This window comes from Nomascus leucogenys, chromosome 2, assembly GCF_006542625.1.
Source record: "Nomascus leucogenys isolate Asia chromosome 2, Asia_NLE_v1, whole genome shotgun sequence".
Taxonomy (NCBI): domain Eukaryota; kingdom Metazoa; phylum Chordata; class Mammalia; order Primates; family Hylobatidae; genus Nomascus; species Nomascus leucogenys.
Genome location: NC_044382.1, coordinates 84,030,734 through 84,046,321, shown reverse-complemented (window position 1 = coordinate 84,046,321; position 15,588 = coordinate 84,030,734). Strand labels below are relative to the sequence as shown.

Genomic DNA, 15,588 nt, shown 5'->3' with positions numbered 1-15,588 from the left:
ATGCAAATACCATACAATTTTATATAAGGGACTTAAGCATTCCTGGAACCAATCCTGCAGACACTGAGGGATGATTCTACAACAAAAGGTAAGAATGCATTTACATTAACATAAACAATGTTTAAATTGTGCTGCGTCAACCAAAGACATTTAAGCACTTACTAAAGTTGTAGTAAGACCAAGAGTTTGCTTTTTCTAAATTGCAGACACTCTCCAAGTACCCCATCACAGTCTTCTGTTCAGCACCAACTGTATACCGAATGCTTGTACAGAATGATATGGCCAGGTAAGAAATGTTAGTAAATAGGCATTTAGTGGGGGGAGGGGAGAAGAGGAAGCTATAAAATAAAAGATCTTTCTGCCTGAAACATAGCTCCAAGCCAGTAGACACAGGATTTAGCAATCTCTCCTCTTCCTCTTTCTCCTTCTTGCCTGCATTCTGTAAATGATAATTACTGTGACCAGGCCAAGCTCCCCCAAACAAGAAGAAAGTGAGGGTTCAGCTATGTCTATAGCTCTAAGCCCAGTGGTTATGGGTAAGAAGATGGTAAATCTTTTGGATGATGTCTTTCTGTGAGCTGAGAAAGTAGAGAACTTGTTTCTATTTGGAACCTTATCCCAGCAGATAGAAAAGAGGATGCATATCTTTTATTCTATTGCTGATTCCATTTGAAAGGGTTCATTGGTAATCCAAAAAGAAAAACAACCCCCGTTTCTCCTTGTTTTGTTTTTGTTTTTGTTTTGTTTTATTTCAATAGGGTTTTGGGAAACAGGTGGTGTTTGGTTACATGAATAAGTTCTTTAGTGGTGACTTCTGAGATTTTGGTGCTCCCATCACCCAAGCAGTATACACTGTACTCAGTGTATAGTCTTTTATCCCTCACCCACCTCCCACTATTTCCCCAGAGTCCCCAAAGTCCATTATATCATTCTTACGCTTTTGCATCCTCATAACTCAGCTCCTAGCAACCACTATTTTACTATATTCACAACACTCAATACTCGGGGTCTTCAGATGTAACGGATCTTTTCCCCCACATTGACCAATTCTCCAACATCAGTTGAGTGTCCTATGATTTCATTCAATCTGACGTTATCTCCCTGGAGGCAGCATCATCTCCCACAGGTTAATGACTCAGTCCCACAAGACTCTTTCCCATCTCAAATGCTAATCACAAGTCCAGGCTGTCACCTGCGCATATGACCAAATGGCTATAAATCAGAGGTTCCCATGACCCTTCCTTGGGTTTAGTAATTTGCTATGATGGCTCAAAGAGTGCAGGAAAACACTTACTTACATTTCCCAGCTTATTATAAAAGATATGATAAAAGTTACAGATGAATAGCTAGCCAGATGAAGAGGTATATAGGGTGAGGTCCACAAGGTCCCAAGTGCAGCAGCTTCTATCTCTGTGGAGTGGGGGTGCACTACCTTTCCGGCACATGGTGCTCTCCAAACCTCATACTTCAGGGATTTTTTTGGAGGCCCCATTATGTAGGCACGATTGATTATTAAGTCAATCTCCAGCTCCTCTCCTTTCCCTGAAGGATGGGGGTGAGGCTGAAAGTGCCAAGCTTCTGTTCCTGGCTTAGTCTTTCTTGTGACCAACCCCTATACGGGAGCCCCATTGAGAGTCTTGAGAGTCGCCTCATGAGAACAAAAGACAATTCTATCACCCAGGAAATTCCATGGAATTTAGAAGCTCTGTGTCAGGAACTAGAGTCAAAGGCAAAATATTAGAACAAAAGATACTCCTAGCACACTCATCACTTGGGAAATTACAAAGGTTTTAGAAGCTCTGGGCCAGGAACCCAGGATGAAGATTAAGGATACTCAACATCTATGTATTTCTTGTTATAGCTCATATCACAGGTAAATATATTTAAATTGATGTTATTTAATTATCGAATAGGAAATAATTCACCTGCCATAAAATTCAAAAGGTATATAAAAATACATAGTGAAAAGCCTTGCTTCAAACCTTGTCCCCAGTGACCCAGTCCTCTTCCATGGAGGCAAACTGAGTTTCCAGTTTCTTGTCTATTCTCCCTGAAAATACACAAACTAATACACATGTGTTCTCCCCGTCTCTATTTTTTGTTTTTTTTTTTTTGAGACGGAGTCTTGCTCTGTCGCCCAGGCTGGAGTGCAGTGGCACAATCTCGGCTCACTGCAACCTCTGCCTCCTGTTCAAGCAATTCTCCTGCCTCAGCCTCCTGAGCATGTAGGATTACAGGTGTGCACCACCATGCCTGGCTACTTTTTGTATTTTTAGTGGAGATGGGGTTCTGCCACTTTTTGTATTTTTAGTGGAGATGGGGTTCTGCCACGTTGGCCAGGCAGGTCTCGAACTCCTGATGTCAGGTGATCCGCCCACCTCTGCCTCCCAAAGTGCTGGGATTACAGGCACAAGCCACCACACCTGGCCTCTCCTTCTCTATTATGAACATAAATGGTATCACAAGATTCACACAGTTCTGCACCTTGCTTTTTTCCTCTAACAATACATTCTGGCACTGTGTTGTGCAATATGGTAGCCACTAACCACAGCTAGTTATTTCAATATAAATATTAAGTAAAATTAAAAATTCAATTCCTCAGTTATACTAGTCCTGTTTCGAGTGTTCAATATCCATATAGGGCTAGCATATACTGTAGTGGGTACAGCACATTATAGAGTACTTCCATATGACAGAAAGTTCTACTGGGCAGCACTGTCCAAGAGCTTCCTCATTTTTTATAGCTGTATAGTATTCCATTGTATAAATATCCCACCATCAGTTTAACCAAACAATTGGTACTTTTCATTGCTGATTTAAAGTGTTATTATGGTGCTCACTTCAGCAGTACATACACTAAAATTGGAATGATACAGAGCAGATTAGCATGGCCCCTGCACAAGGATGACATGCAAATTTTTGAAGCATTCCATGAAAACGTAAAAACAAAATAAAATAAAATGTTATTATGGGGTACCTTCCCTAAGAACAGAATGACTTTCTTTGTAATAAATTATACCTCCACCACAAAAAGGGGGGTGAAGAAAAACTAGTATTTGGGGTGTTCTAATATCATTCTATTAGAATGATTTATCTTTTTAATATTTTTATTTTTAATTTGTGTAGGTACTTAGTAGTTGTATATGTTTATGGGGTAAAATGGTTTGTTTTGTGCTAGGGAGAGGAATTAAAAAGCAACTAAAACATTTTATATTGAAGTTCATAAGAAATAATCCTTAATCTTCACTTCTCTCCATTTTTCCTCCTAAATCTAACTTATCTGGTTTTCTGAGAAGCTATAAGTTTAAAAGCTTAAAGCACTGTGTGAGTGCTGGGGAACCAATCACCCCTGATGTGACTGAAAAATGGAGAAACAAGACGGGCCTGGATATCTATGAAGGATATGGACAGACTGAAACGGTACCTGACCTCACTGAAAAGACATAGCTGGACTCCATTTAGTCAGATGAATAAAAACCAAAGTGTCCACTGTCTCCTTATGACTATTTGAGGGATAGGAGTTGAGTGGTTAGAAAATGTTTAAAAAACAATGCTTGCAAGAACCTAATTGCAAAAAAGCTCTGTTAACAGATGGTTGTTTAAATAGCCATTCATTGACAAACACCACTTAATGGATCAGAGTGAGGGCATTACAATATTTTTTTAAATGAAATAATACTGGATCTACTGAAAGAAAGAATTCCTCCCAATGTGATAGGGAAGTATCTTATTTAGGGCTGCCTCGAAATGGAAAATGCTGAGATCCTTGCTGCCTGAAATATTAAGAGTTTGCTGGACAACTCCTTAGCAACCATACTCTAAACAGGATTTGTTAAAGAGCTCATAGAGCTAAGGAATAAGAAATTCTAGAGGAAATGAATGAAATAAGAACGAAAAATGAAATAAGAACAAAAAATGAAATAAGAAAAAAGAACAACAGCGGTTATTTTGTAGAAGAGGGAGGAGTAAGATGAAATAGATAAGGGAAAGGTTGAAAAAAACTTTTCACAATGTGTCTTTATAATGCTTCAATTTATGAACCATGAGAATATATCACCTGGTAAAAAATGAAAATATCAAAAATAAAAATCAAAAATTGAAAAATTCATTAACTAGAAATAGCATAACAAGTATGCTAATATAAATGCAAATGTTAATATACTCACGTTTTGATAAATATGGATATGAGTAATTATTGTTATAACTATATTTTATACATATGCATGTATTTATATGTTGTTTATCACTACATTCCATGAGAGTATAGCATTCATTTTGAGCCTAGTTCATAGTAAGTTTTCAATAAATAATTTGTTGAAATGAATGCATGATAGATGAATAAATTTTAAGGGACTTGTAATGTTATCTTACTTTTTCTTCTTCTTAACTAGGTGCTAATCTGTGGAAATTTTAAGGGAATGAAAATTAAACCTGGCTCAATGGGAAAACCTTCTCCTGCTTTCGATGTTAAGGTTTGCACATCCCCTTCCAGGAGAATGTTTAACAACCCAGTCTGTACACTACCTACCTACCGCTTACCCCCATATAAACTTTCTTTGTTATGGTGGTGATTCCATTTCACTTCCATGATACTTTAATTTTTATAAATATGTGAAAATGAGTTAGAAATGTTAGCTTCTTGGTCTCCATTATTTTGCAAATACCTATATTGTACCATATAGTTCTAAGCATTTAATAAACGTTAACCCATTAGGCTGGATGCAGTGGCTCACGCCTGTAATCCCAACACTTTGGGAGGCCAAGGCGGGAGCATCGCTTGAGCCCAGGAGTTCAAGACCAGCCTGGGCAACAACGTGAGACTTTGTCTCTACAAAAAAATATAAAAAATTAGCCAGGTGTGGTGGTACGTGCCTGTGGTCCCAGCTACTCAGAAGGCTGAGACGGGAGGATTGCTTGAGCCTGGGAGCTTGGGGCTGCAGTGAGCCATGATCACACCACTGCACTCCAACCTGGGCCACAGAGCAAGACCCTGTCTCTAAATAAATAAATACTAACCCACTGAATTTCCAGAAGAAACCCTATGAGAAGCATACTAATATTAGAACCATTTTACAAACAAGGCACAAAGAGGTAAAAGAACTCACCAGAGGTCACACAGCTAATAGCTGCTAGAGTTGGGATTCAATCCCAAGCAGTCTGGCTCCAATATCTGCACTCTTAACCACAACACAACACTGTCCTCTCTGGCAAGGGAGGTCAAGACCTTCAGAGCAGGTCAACTAGGCCCGAAGAGACTTTAGTTTACAGTGGCTGCAGCACTTTCCCTCTCTGCTCCCAAGCCTGCCTGGCCATTTCCGGCCTCTCTGTATCCACTGCCACTACTACCACCCGATGCCTAGGGGGAATTCCAATTCCCCATCAGCAAGCTTTATATAGGGTTAAAATTGTTCTCAGATCAACCCAGCTTCAAAGCTGGGTGTAGCCAAAGGAACTTAACACTAATTTAGACACTCCTCAACTTATGATAGGGTTATGTCCCAAAATAATAAGTCATCGTAAGTTGAAAACATACTAAGTCACAAATGCATGGCTGACTGGGAGTTGTGACTTACTGTTGCTGCCCAGCATCTAGAGAGAAACATGGTTTCAACTGAATGGTTATCTTTTTCACTCATTGTAAAGTTGGGAAATAGTAAGTTCAAACCATTTTAATTCAGAGACCCATCTGTATGTTAAGAGAGAGCAAAAGCAGCAAAAATATGGATGAATTAACAGAGTACAGCTCTTAGATAAATGTTTCCCAATCTTGTTTCATCATAAACATCATATGGATATCTGTTAAAAATACTAATTCTCAGGCCCGTGGAGCGACCAGTTCAATAGATTTGGAGTGGGACTCTGACATTTGAAATCTTGTGATTTTAACAAGCACCCCCAAGTAGTTTTTAGGATCAAGTAAGTTTGAGAGAGTTTAGATGAGCTTGATTGCTGCTGTAACTCTTTATAGAATAAACCAGATCCTGGGTCCTTTCTCTCACTTTAACCTTGCAATGGGAACCTGGTCTCAAGATAGGATAGCCTAGTGGTTCAACTGTATCTCTGCTATTCACTCTCTGAGTGTCTGTGGGTACACTGTTAAAGCTCTGTAAGTTCCAGTTTCCTAATTTGTAAAGTTGGGACTAGAGTGACCAACCTGTCTGTTTGCTGGGACTTACTGGTTTTAGCACTTAAGGCAATACATCATGAAGAACCACCCCCCAACAACCCCTCACCACTTCAGTCTCGGATGGTTGGTAACCCAAATAATAACAGAACTGATTTCATAGGTTTGTTGTGGTGATTAAAGGAGACAATATGTTTAAAGAGCATATCAGAATTCTTAGTACATAATAAAGGTCCAAAAGATGGGTGCTGTTATTTACTTCTCCCTCACATTCCTCTTTGAAAAGCTTATCTAAGAAAAAATGGTAGGAGCGCCCAAACAGGCTTAGCAATAGTTTGTTGGTTAACAGGCTACCTTTGGTTGAAGAAAGAAATATTGATAATTAAGCACGCTCATGCCTGCATTACAGGGAAGTTGATATGTAACACAGCTATGTTCTTTTTCTTCCTTCCTTAATAGCAATTCCCAACATGCATGGCTATCAGGGTCTTACAGGCACAGCTGTACTCACAGTGATCCCAACTGCAAGGTACCCCCGCCTGCTCCCCATTAATTTGAGCCCAGTGGTTTTCTAGAGCAGCTATCTTTGAATGCAAATATGATGAGGCTGAGAGGAAAACAGTACTTTGCCTGCATCCCCAGTCATTTTTAACTCTTTTCCACGGGCTGTTATTATGGGGCTTCTTGTTCCTTAGCTAAGGGCATCTGCAGTAACATTCTGGCATCTGGGGATGTGTTCCAACCAGGTGAATATCAGATTCCTACAACTTCAAAGCCCAACCTTTATAATCTTCTTTGTTTGGTTTTAAATACTAATAATTTTCATGTTTAAACATTTTAAGACCGTATGAACAATGAGGAACATGATTCTCTCCAGACACAGAAGATTTTATCTGTATTCCCATCTATTAAAATCTGTGATAAGTAACTGAAACTTTTAAAATACTTCCTTTCCATCAATAATTCCTTCATACCTGGAACCACATATTTCTTTAGATAACTGGGTGGGAATTTATATTTTTTTATTTGTAAGAGCTTAAAGAGAAGTTTTTACACTTAGAATTCCTTTGCCATTTAAGTTTCTCATTCAGCACATAAGCCCCTTTCCTTTTGGAAAGTGCTAGATAAGTATTATACTTATTCTCCATGCAAGCCACACCTCAAGTTTGAAGGTATCTGGAGAATATATATAAAAGCAGAATTTTGATACTTAGAAACAGCTAAAAGTCATTTAGAGCAAAATCTGATATACAAAATCAGCAGTCAACTTGAGAAATGCTAATCTGATTTTTAAAAATTGGATTAAACTCTCTAGAGGCATTGCACAGAGGAGTGTAATGATTAAAAGCATATGATCTGGAGTGTAAGTGGTGAGATTTGGATTCTAGCTCAATCATGCACAGTGTTAAACTCTCTACACCTCAGTTTCCTCATGTGTCAAATTGGCATAAAAATTCTAACCACATAGGGCTACAGTGAGGAATAGGTACATATTAAGTACTTAAAGGTTTAGCATTAATTACTTAGCATGTAGTAAGTACTTAATAAATGCTAGCTACTGTTAGACACTTCAGGGAATGATGAGGATTGGAGAGAGGGTAAGAGAGCAAGGCTGTGGCTTACTCACCATTGTCAACCAGAGAATATTCCTTTTCCCGTTTACTTATATTGGGCTTCTGAAGTAAGGTTCTGTAGGTTCCACAGCTAAACAAAGTTTGAAAACCAGTAATGAAGATATTTATTTATCAAGAAGAAAAGATAATCAAGACCTATTGCTAAATGATAAAAGCAGGTTGGCAAAACTGTATATTATAAAGCAACCCTATTTTTCTTTTTCTTTATTTTTTTTTTTTTGAGATGGAGTTTCACTCATTGCCCAGGCTGGAGTGATCTCGGCTCACTGCAACCTCCCCATCCCGGGTTCAAGCAATTCTCCTGCTCAACCTCCCAAGTGGCTGGGATTACAGGTGCCCGCCACCACGCCTGGCTAATTTTTCTATTTTTAGTAGAGATAGGGTTTCACCATGTTGGGCAGGCTGGTCTTGAACTCCTGACTGCAGGCGATCCACCCACCTCGGCCTCCCAAAGTGCTAGGATTACAGGCATGAGCCACCGTGCCCAGCCAGCAATCCTATTTTTCTCTTTGTCTATATTGTCTCAAAGGATATTACCAAAATGTGATTATTACTGGATGGTAAAATTTTTTTAAAAATTTATCCTTCTTTCACATGTTGGTAACCTGTATTTAATATTTTATGCAATAAGAATTTAAATAAATATATTTCTCTTAGGAATTTAAAGTATATTTAAAATATTTTTGGGCCAGGTGCAGTGGCTCATGCCTGTAATCCCAGCACTTTGGGAGGCCAAGGCTGGAGTATCACTTGAAGCCAGGAACCAGCATGGGCAACATAACGAGTCTCTCATCCCTACAAAAAAAAAAAACATTAGCTGAGCATAATGGCATGTGCTTGTAGCCCCAGCTACTTGGGAAGCTGAGGTGTGAGGACTGTTTGAGACCAGGAGTTTGACGCTGCAGTGAGTTATGAGCTGTGATTGCACCACTGCACTCTAGCCTGGGTGACAAAGTGAAACCTTGTCTGACACACACAAATTTTTTTTTTAAGTCTTCATTTTTAAATGGCAAAAGCCAAAATAAAACTTGCAAAGTTAATATTTAAGCTGCGACATTAAACAAAAATTTCCTTAAATAAATTGTTCTATTTTATCCTAGATTGTAGATGTAAATGGCAATGTTCTACCTCCTGGACAAGAAGGAGATATTGGCATTCAAGTTCTACCTAACCGACCATTTGGCCTTTTTACTCATTATGTAGTAAGTGACTTACTAAATAATCTCTTATTTTCTTTTTTTTTTTTCTTTGCTAATTTTTTTTCTTTTTTTTTTTTTTATTATACTTTAGGTTTTAGGGTACATGTGCACAATGTGCAGGTTTGTTACATATGTATCCATGTGCCATGTTGATTTCCTGCACCCATTAACTCGTCATTTAGCATTAGGTATATCTCCTAAGGCTGTCCCTCCCCCCTCCCCCACCCCACAACAGTCCCTGGAATGTGATGTTCCCCTTCCTGTGTCCATGAGTTCTCATTGTTCAATTCCCACCTATGAGTGAGAACATGCGGTGTTTGGTTTTTTGTCCTTGCCAGTTTACTGAGAATGATGTTTTCCAGTTTCATCCATGTCCCTACAAAGGACATGAACTCATCATTTTTTATGGCTGCATAGTATTCCATGGTGTATATGTGCCACATTTTCTTAATCCAGTCTATCGTTGTTGGACATTTGGGTTGGTTCCAACTCTTTGCTATTGTGAATAGTGCCACAATAAACATACGTGTGCATGTGTCTTTATAGCAGCATGATTTATAGTCCTTTGGGTATATACCCAGTAATGGGATGGCTGGGTCAAATGGTATTTCTAGTTCTAGATCCCTGAGGAATTGCCACACTGACTTCCACAATGGTTGAACTAGTTTACAGTCCCACCAACAGTGTAAAAGTGTTCCTATTTCTCCACATCCTCTCCAGCACCTGTTGTTTCCTGTTTTTTTAATGATGGCCATTCTAACTGGTGTGAGATGGTATCTCACTGTGGTTTTCATTTGCATTTCTCTGATGGCCAGTGATGATGAGCATTTCTTCATGTGTTTTTTGGCTGCATAAATGTCTTCTTTTGAGAAGTGTCTGTTCATGTCCTTCGCCCACCTTTTGATGGGTTGTTTGTTTTTTTCTTGTAAATTTGTTTGAGTTCATTGTAGATTCTGGATATTAGCCCTTTGTCAGATGAGTAGGTTGCAAAAATTTTCTCCCATTCTGTAGGTTGCCTGTTCACTCTGATGGTAGTTTCTTTTGCTGTGCAGAAGCTCTTTAGTTTAATGAGATCCCATTTGTCAATTTTGGCTTTTGTTGCCATTGCTTTTGGTGTTTTAGACATGAAGTCCTTGCCCACACCTATGTCCTGAATGGTATTGCCTAGGTTTTCTTGTAGGATTTTAATGGTTTTAGGTCTAACATTTAAGTCTTTAATCCATTTTGAATTAATTTTTTTATAAGGTGTAAGGAAGGGATCCAGTTTCAGCTTTCTACATATGGCTAGCCAGTTTTCCCAGCACCATTTATTAAATAGGGAATCCTTTCCCCATTTCTTGTTTTTGTCAGGTTTGTCAAAGATCAGATAGTTGTAGATATGCGGCATCATTTCTGAGGGCTCTGTTCTGTTCCATTGATCTATATCTCTGTTGTGGTACCAGTACCATGCTGTTTTGGTTACTGTAGCCTTGTAGTATAGTTTGAAGTCAGGTAGCGTGATGCCTCCAGCTTTGTTCTTTTGGCTTAGGATTGACTTGGCGATGCGGGCTCTTTTTTGGTTCCATATGAACTTTAAAGTAGTTTTTTCCAATTCTGTGAAGAAAGTCATTGGTAGCTTGATGGGGATGGCATTGAATCTATAAATTACCTTGGGCAGTATGGCCATTTTCACGATATTGATTCTTCCAACCCATGAGCATGGAATGTTCTTCCATTTGTTTGTATCCTCTTTTATTTCATTGAGCAGTGGTTTGTAGTTCTCCTTGAAGAGGTCCTTCACATCCCTTGTAAGTTGGATTCCTACGTATTTTATTCTCTTTGAAGCAATTGTGAATGGGAGTTCACTCATGATTTGGCTCTCTGTTTGTCTGTGATTGGTGTACAAGAATGCTTGTGATTTTTGTACATTGATTTTGTATCCTGAAACTTTGCTGAAGTTGCTAATCAGCTTAAGGAGATTTTGGGCTGAGACAATGGGATTTTCTAGATATACAATCATGTCATCTGCAAACAGGGACAGTTTGACTTCCTCTTTTCCTAATTAAATACCCTTTATTTCCTTCTCCTGCCTGATTGCTCTGGCCAGAACTTCCAGCACTATGTTGAATAGGAGCGGTGAGAGAGGGCATCCCTGTCTTGTGCCAGTTTTCAGAGGGAATGCTTCCAGTTTTTGCCCATTCAGTATGATATTGGCTGTGGGATTGTTGTATATAGCTCTTATTATTTTGAGATACGTCCCATCAATACCTAATTTATTGAGAGTTTTTAGCATGAAGTGTTGTTGAATTTTATCAAAGGCCTTTTCCGCATCTATTGAAATAATCATGTGGTTTTTGTCTTTGGTTCTGTTTATATGCTGGATTACATTTATTGATTTGCGTATGTTGAACCAGCCTTGCATCCCAGGGATGAAGCCCACTTGATCATGGTGTATAAGCTTTTTGATGTGCTGCTGGATTCGGTTTGCCAGTATTTTATTGAGGATTTTTGCATCAATGTTCATCAAGGATATTGGTCTAAAATTCTCTTTTTTTGGTTGTGTCTCTGCCTGGCTTTGGTATCAGGACGATGCTGGCTTCATAAAATGTGTTAGGGAGGATTCCCTCTTTTTCTATCGATTGGAATAGTTTCAGAAGGAATGGTACCAGTTCCTCCTTGTACCTCTGGTAGAATTCAGCTGTGAATCCATCAGGTCCTGGACTCTTTTTGGTTGGTAAGCTATTGATTATTGCCACAATTTCAGAACCTGTTATTGGTCTATTCAGAGATTCGACTTCTTCCTGATTTAGTCTTGGGAGGGTGTATTTGTCGAGGAATTTATCCATCTCTTCTAGATTTTCTAGTTTATTTGCATAGAGGTGTTTGTAGTATTCTCTGATGGTAGATTGTATTTCTGTGGGATCGGTGGTGATATCCCCTTTTTCATTTTTTATTGCATCTATTTGATTCTTCTCTCTTTTCTTCTTTATTAGTCTTGCTAGCGGTCTATCAATTTTGTTGATCTTCTCAAAAAACCAGCTCCTGGATTCATTAATTTTTTGAAGGGTTTTTGTGTCTCTATTTCCTTCAGTTCTGCTCTGATTTTAGTTATTTCTAGCCTTCTGCTAGCTTTTGAATGTGTTTGCTCTTGCTTTTCTAGTTCTTTTAATTGTGATGTTAGGGTGTCAATTTTGGATCTTTCCTGCTTTCTCTTGTGGGCATTTAGTGCTATAAATTTCCCTCTACACACTGCTTTGAATGTGTCCCAGAGATTCTGGTATGTTGTGTCTTTGTTCTCGTTGGTTTCAAAGAACATCTTTATTTCTGCCTTCATTTCATTATGTACCCAATAGTCATTCAGGAGCAGGTTGTTCAGTTTCCGTGTAGTTGAGCGGTTTTGAGTGAGTTTTTTAATCCTGAGTTCTAGTTTGATTGCACTGTGGTCTGAGAGACAGTTTGTTATAATTTCTGTTCTTTTACATTTGCTGAGGAGAGCTTTACTTCCAACTATGTGGTGAATTTTGGAATAGGTGTGGTGTGGTGCTGAAAAAAATGTATATTCTGTTGATTTGGGGTGGAGAGTTCTGTAGATGTCTATTAGGTCCACTTTGTTTAGAGCTGAGTTCAATTCCTGGATATCCTTGTTAACTTTCTGTCTCGATGATCTGTCTAATGTTGACAGTGGGGTGTTAAAATCTGCCATTATTATTGTGTGGGAGTTTAAGTCCCTTTGTAGGTCACTCAGGACTTGCTTTATGAATCTGGGTGCTCCTGTGTTGGGTGCATATATATTTAGGATAGTTAGCTCTTCTTGTTGAATTGATCCCTTTAACATTATGTAATGGCCTTCTTTGTCTCTTTTGATCTTTGTTGGTTTAAAGTCTATTTTATCAGAGACTAGGATTGCAACCCCTGCCTTTTTTTTGTTTTCCATTTGCTTGATAGATCTTCCTCCATCCCTTTATTTTGAGTCTATGTGTGTCTCTGCACATGAGATGGGTTTCCTGAATACAGCACACTGATGGGTCCTGACTCCTTATCCAGTTTGCCAGTCTGTGTCTTTTAATTGGAGCATTTAGCCCATTTACATTTAACGTTAATATTGTTATGTGTGAATCTGATCCTGTCATTATGATGTTAGTTGGTTATTTTGCTCATTAGTTGATGCAGTTTCCTCCTAGCCTTGATGGTCTTTACAATTTGGCATGTTTTTGCAGTGGCTGGTACCGGTTGTTCCTTTCCATGTTTAGTGCTTCCCTCAGGAGCTCTTTTAGGGCAGGCCTGGTGGTGACAAAATCACTCAGCGTTTGCTTGTCTGTGAAGTATTTTATTTCTCCTTCACTTATGAAGCTTAGTTTGGCTGGATAGGAAATTCTGGGTTGAAAATTCTTTTCTTTAAGAATGTTGAATATCGGCCCTCACTCTCTTCTGGCTTGTAGAGTTTCTGCCGAGAGATCAGCTGTTAGTCTGATGGGTTTCCCTTTGTGGGTAACCCGACCTTTCTCTCTGGCTGCCCTTAACATTTTTTCCTTCATTTCAACTTTGGTGAATCTGACAATTATGTGTCTTGGAGTTGCTCTTCTCGAGGAGTATCTTTGTGGCGTTCTCTGTATTTCCTGAATCTGAATGTTGGCCTGCCTTGCTAGATTGGGGAAGTTCTCCTGGATAATACTTGCAGAGTGTTTTCCAACTTGGTTCCATTCTCCCCGTCATTTTCAGGTACACCAATCAGACGTAGGTTTGGTTGTTTCACGTAGTCCCAAATTTCTTGGAGGCTTTGTTCATTTCTTTTTATTCTTTTTTCTCTAGACTTCCCTTCTCGCTTCTTTTCATTCATTTCATCTTCCATCAGCGATACCCTTTCTTCCAGTTGATCACATCTGCTACTGAGGCTTCTGCAATCTTCACGTAGTTCTCGAAACTTGGCTTTCAGCTCCATCATCTCCTTTAAGCCCTTCTCTCCATTGGTTATTCTAGTTATCCATTCTTCTAATTTTTTTTCAAAGTTTTTAACTTCTTTGCTATTGTTTTGAATTTCCTCCCGTAGCTCAGAGTAGTTTGATTGTCTGACGCCTTCTTCTCTCAACTCGTCAAAGTCATCCTCCATCCAGCTTTGTTCCATTGCTGGTGAGGAACTGCGTTCCTTTGGAGGAGGAGAGGTGCTCTGCTTTTTAGAGTTTCCAGTTTTTCTGCTCTGTTTTTTCCCCATCTTTGCGGTTTTATCTACTTTTGGTCTTTGATGATGGTGATGTACAGATGGGTTTTTGGTGTGGATGTCCTTTCTGTTTGTTAGTTTTCCTTCTACCAGACAGGGCCCTCAGCTGCAGGTCTGTTGGAGTTTACTAGAGGTCCACTCCAGACCCTGTTTGGCTGGGTGTCAGCAGCGGTGGCTGCAGAACAGCGGATTTTCGTGAGACCACAAATTCAGCTGTCTGATAGTTCCTCTGGAAGTTTTGTCTCAGAGGAGTACCCAGCCGAGTGAGGTGTCAGTCTGTCCCTACTGGGGGGGTGCCTCCCAGTTAGGCTGCTCAGGGGTGAGGGACCCACTTTAGGAGGCAGTCTGTCCGTTCTCAGATCTCCAGCTGCGTGCTGGGAGAACCACTACTCTCTTCAAAGCTGTCAGTCTGACAGGGACATTTAAGTCTCTGGAATTTCCTGCTGACTTTTTGTTTGTCTGTGCCCTGTCCCCAGAGGTGGAGCCTACAGAGGCAGACAGGCCTCCCTGAGCTGTGGTGGGCTCCACCCAGTTCGAGCTTCCTGGCTGCTTTGTTTACCTAAGCAAGCCTGGGCAATGGCGGGCGCCCCTCCCCCAGCCTCGCTGCCGCCTTGCAGCTTGATCTCAGACTGCTGTGCTAGCAATCAGCGAGACTCCATGGGCATAGGACCCTCCGAGCCAGGTGTGGGACACAATCTCCTAGTGTGCCGTTTTCCAGGCCCGTTGGGAAAGCGCAGTATGAGGGTGGGACTGACCCGATTATCCAGGTGCCGTCTGTTACCCCTTTCTTTGACTAGGAAAGGGAACTCCCTGACCCCTTGCGCTTCCCGAATGAGGCAATGCCTCGCCCTGCTTCGGCTCGCGCAGGGTGTGCTTCACCGACTGTCCTGCACCCACTGTTTGGCACTCCCTAGTGAGATGAAACCGGTACCTCAAGCAGAAATGCAGAAATCACCAGTCTTCTGTGTCGCTTGGGCTGGGAGCTGGAGACCGGAGCTGTTCCTATTCAGCCATCTTGGCTCCACCCTAATCTCTTATTTTCTATTTATTTTTCAACTGCTTGGTAATAATCCCTGTTTGCCGCAAAACATACTTAGGATAGGTACTTGACCCTTTTTTGAGAGATTGGTTGTCCTGAATAGTAATCCCAAAGACAAGAAATTGAAGAAATACCCAAATTCTTGCTGAAGAAAAGCATGCTGGTCCCCTCAGGCCAGATCACTGTTCCAGGTCCATGAAGGCAAGAGGAAGGGACCCTAGAAAGAGGACAGCCTCTTAACATCCCCTGATCCTCTCAATTATCAAACAAAACCCACTCATTTTCCTGAAATCCAGTTAGTGCTCTTTCTTTTTGGGAAGAGTGAGAGGGACCGGGGATGTGGGGGTGGTAGGATTAAGCAAATGTCTTTCACAAGAGGCTTCCTAAGCTCCTTACTG

At 40.2% G+C, this 15,588-nt stretch overlaps 1 protein-coding gene and 1 non-coding gene across 3 annotated transcripts in view; both read left to right on the top strand.

Moving 5' to 3' along the window:
• ACSM3 (acyl-CoA synthetase medium chain family member 3) overlaps positions 1-15,588 on the top strand; it is a 40,571-nt gene that overhangs the window by 18,964 nt on the left and 6,019 nt on the right. For both annotated transcript variants that reach the window (XM_003261465.4, XM_030800083.1), the window contains exons 7-10: positions 207-286; positions 3,297-3,420; positions 4,392-4,472; positions 8,859-8,960. In XM_003261465.4, the coding sequence (XP_003261513.1) occupies positions 207-286; positions 3,297-3,420; positions 4,392-4,472; positions 8,859-8,960 (387 nt within the window). The remainder of the gene's footprint in view (positions 1-206; positions 287-3,296; positions 3,421-4,391; positions 4,473-8,858; positions 8,961-15,588) is intronic.
• On the top strand, positions 2,833-2,939 carry LOC115831781. Its single transcript, XR_004027276.1, has one exon. It is a non-coding gene; the product is annotated as a U6 spliceosomal RNA (small nuclear RNA).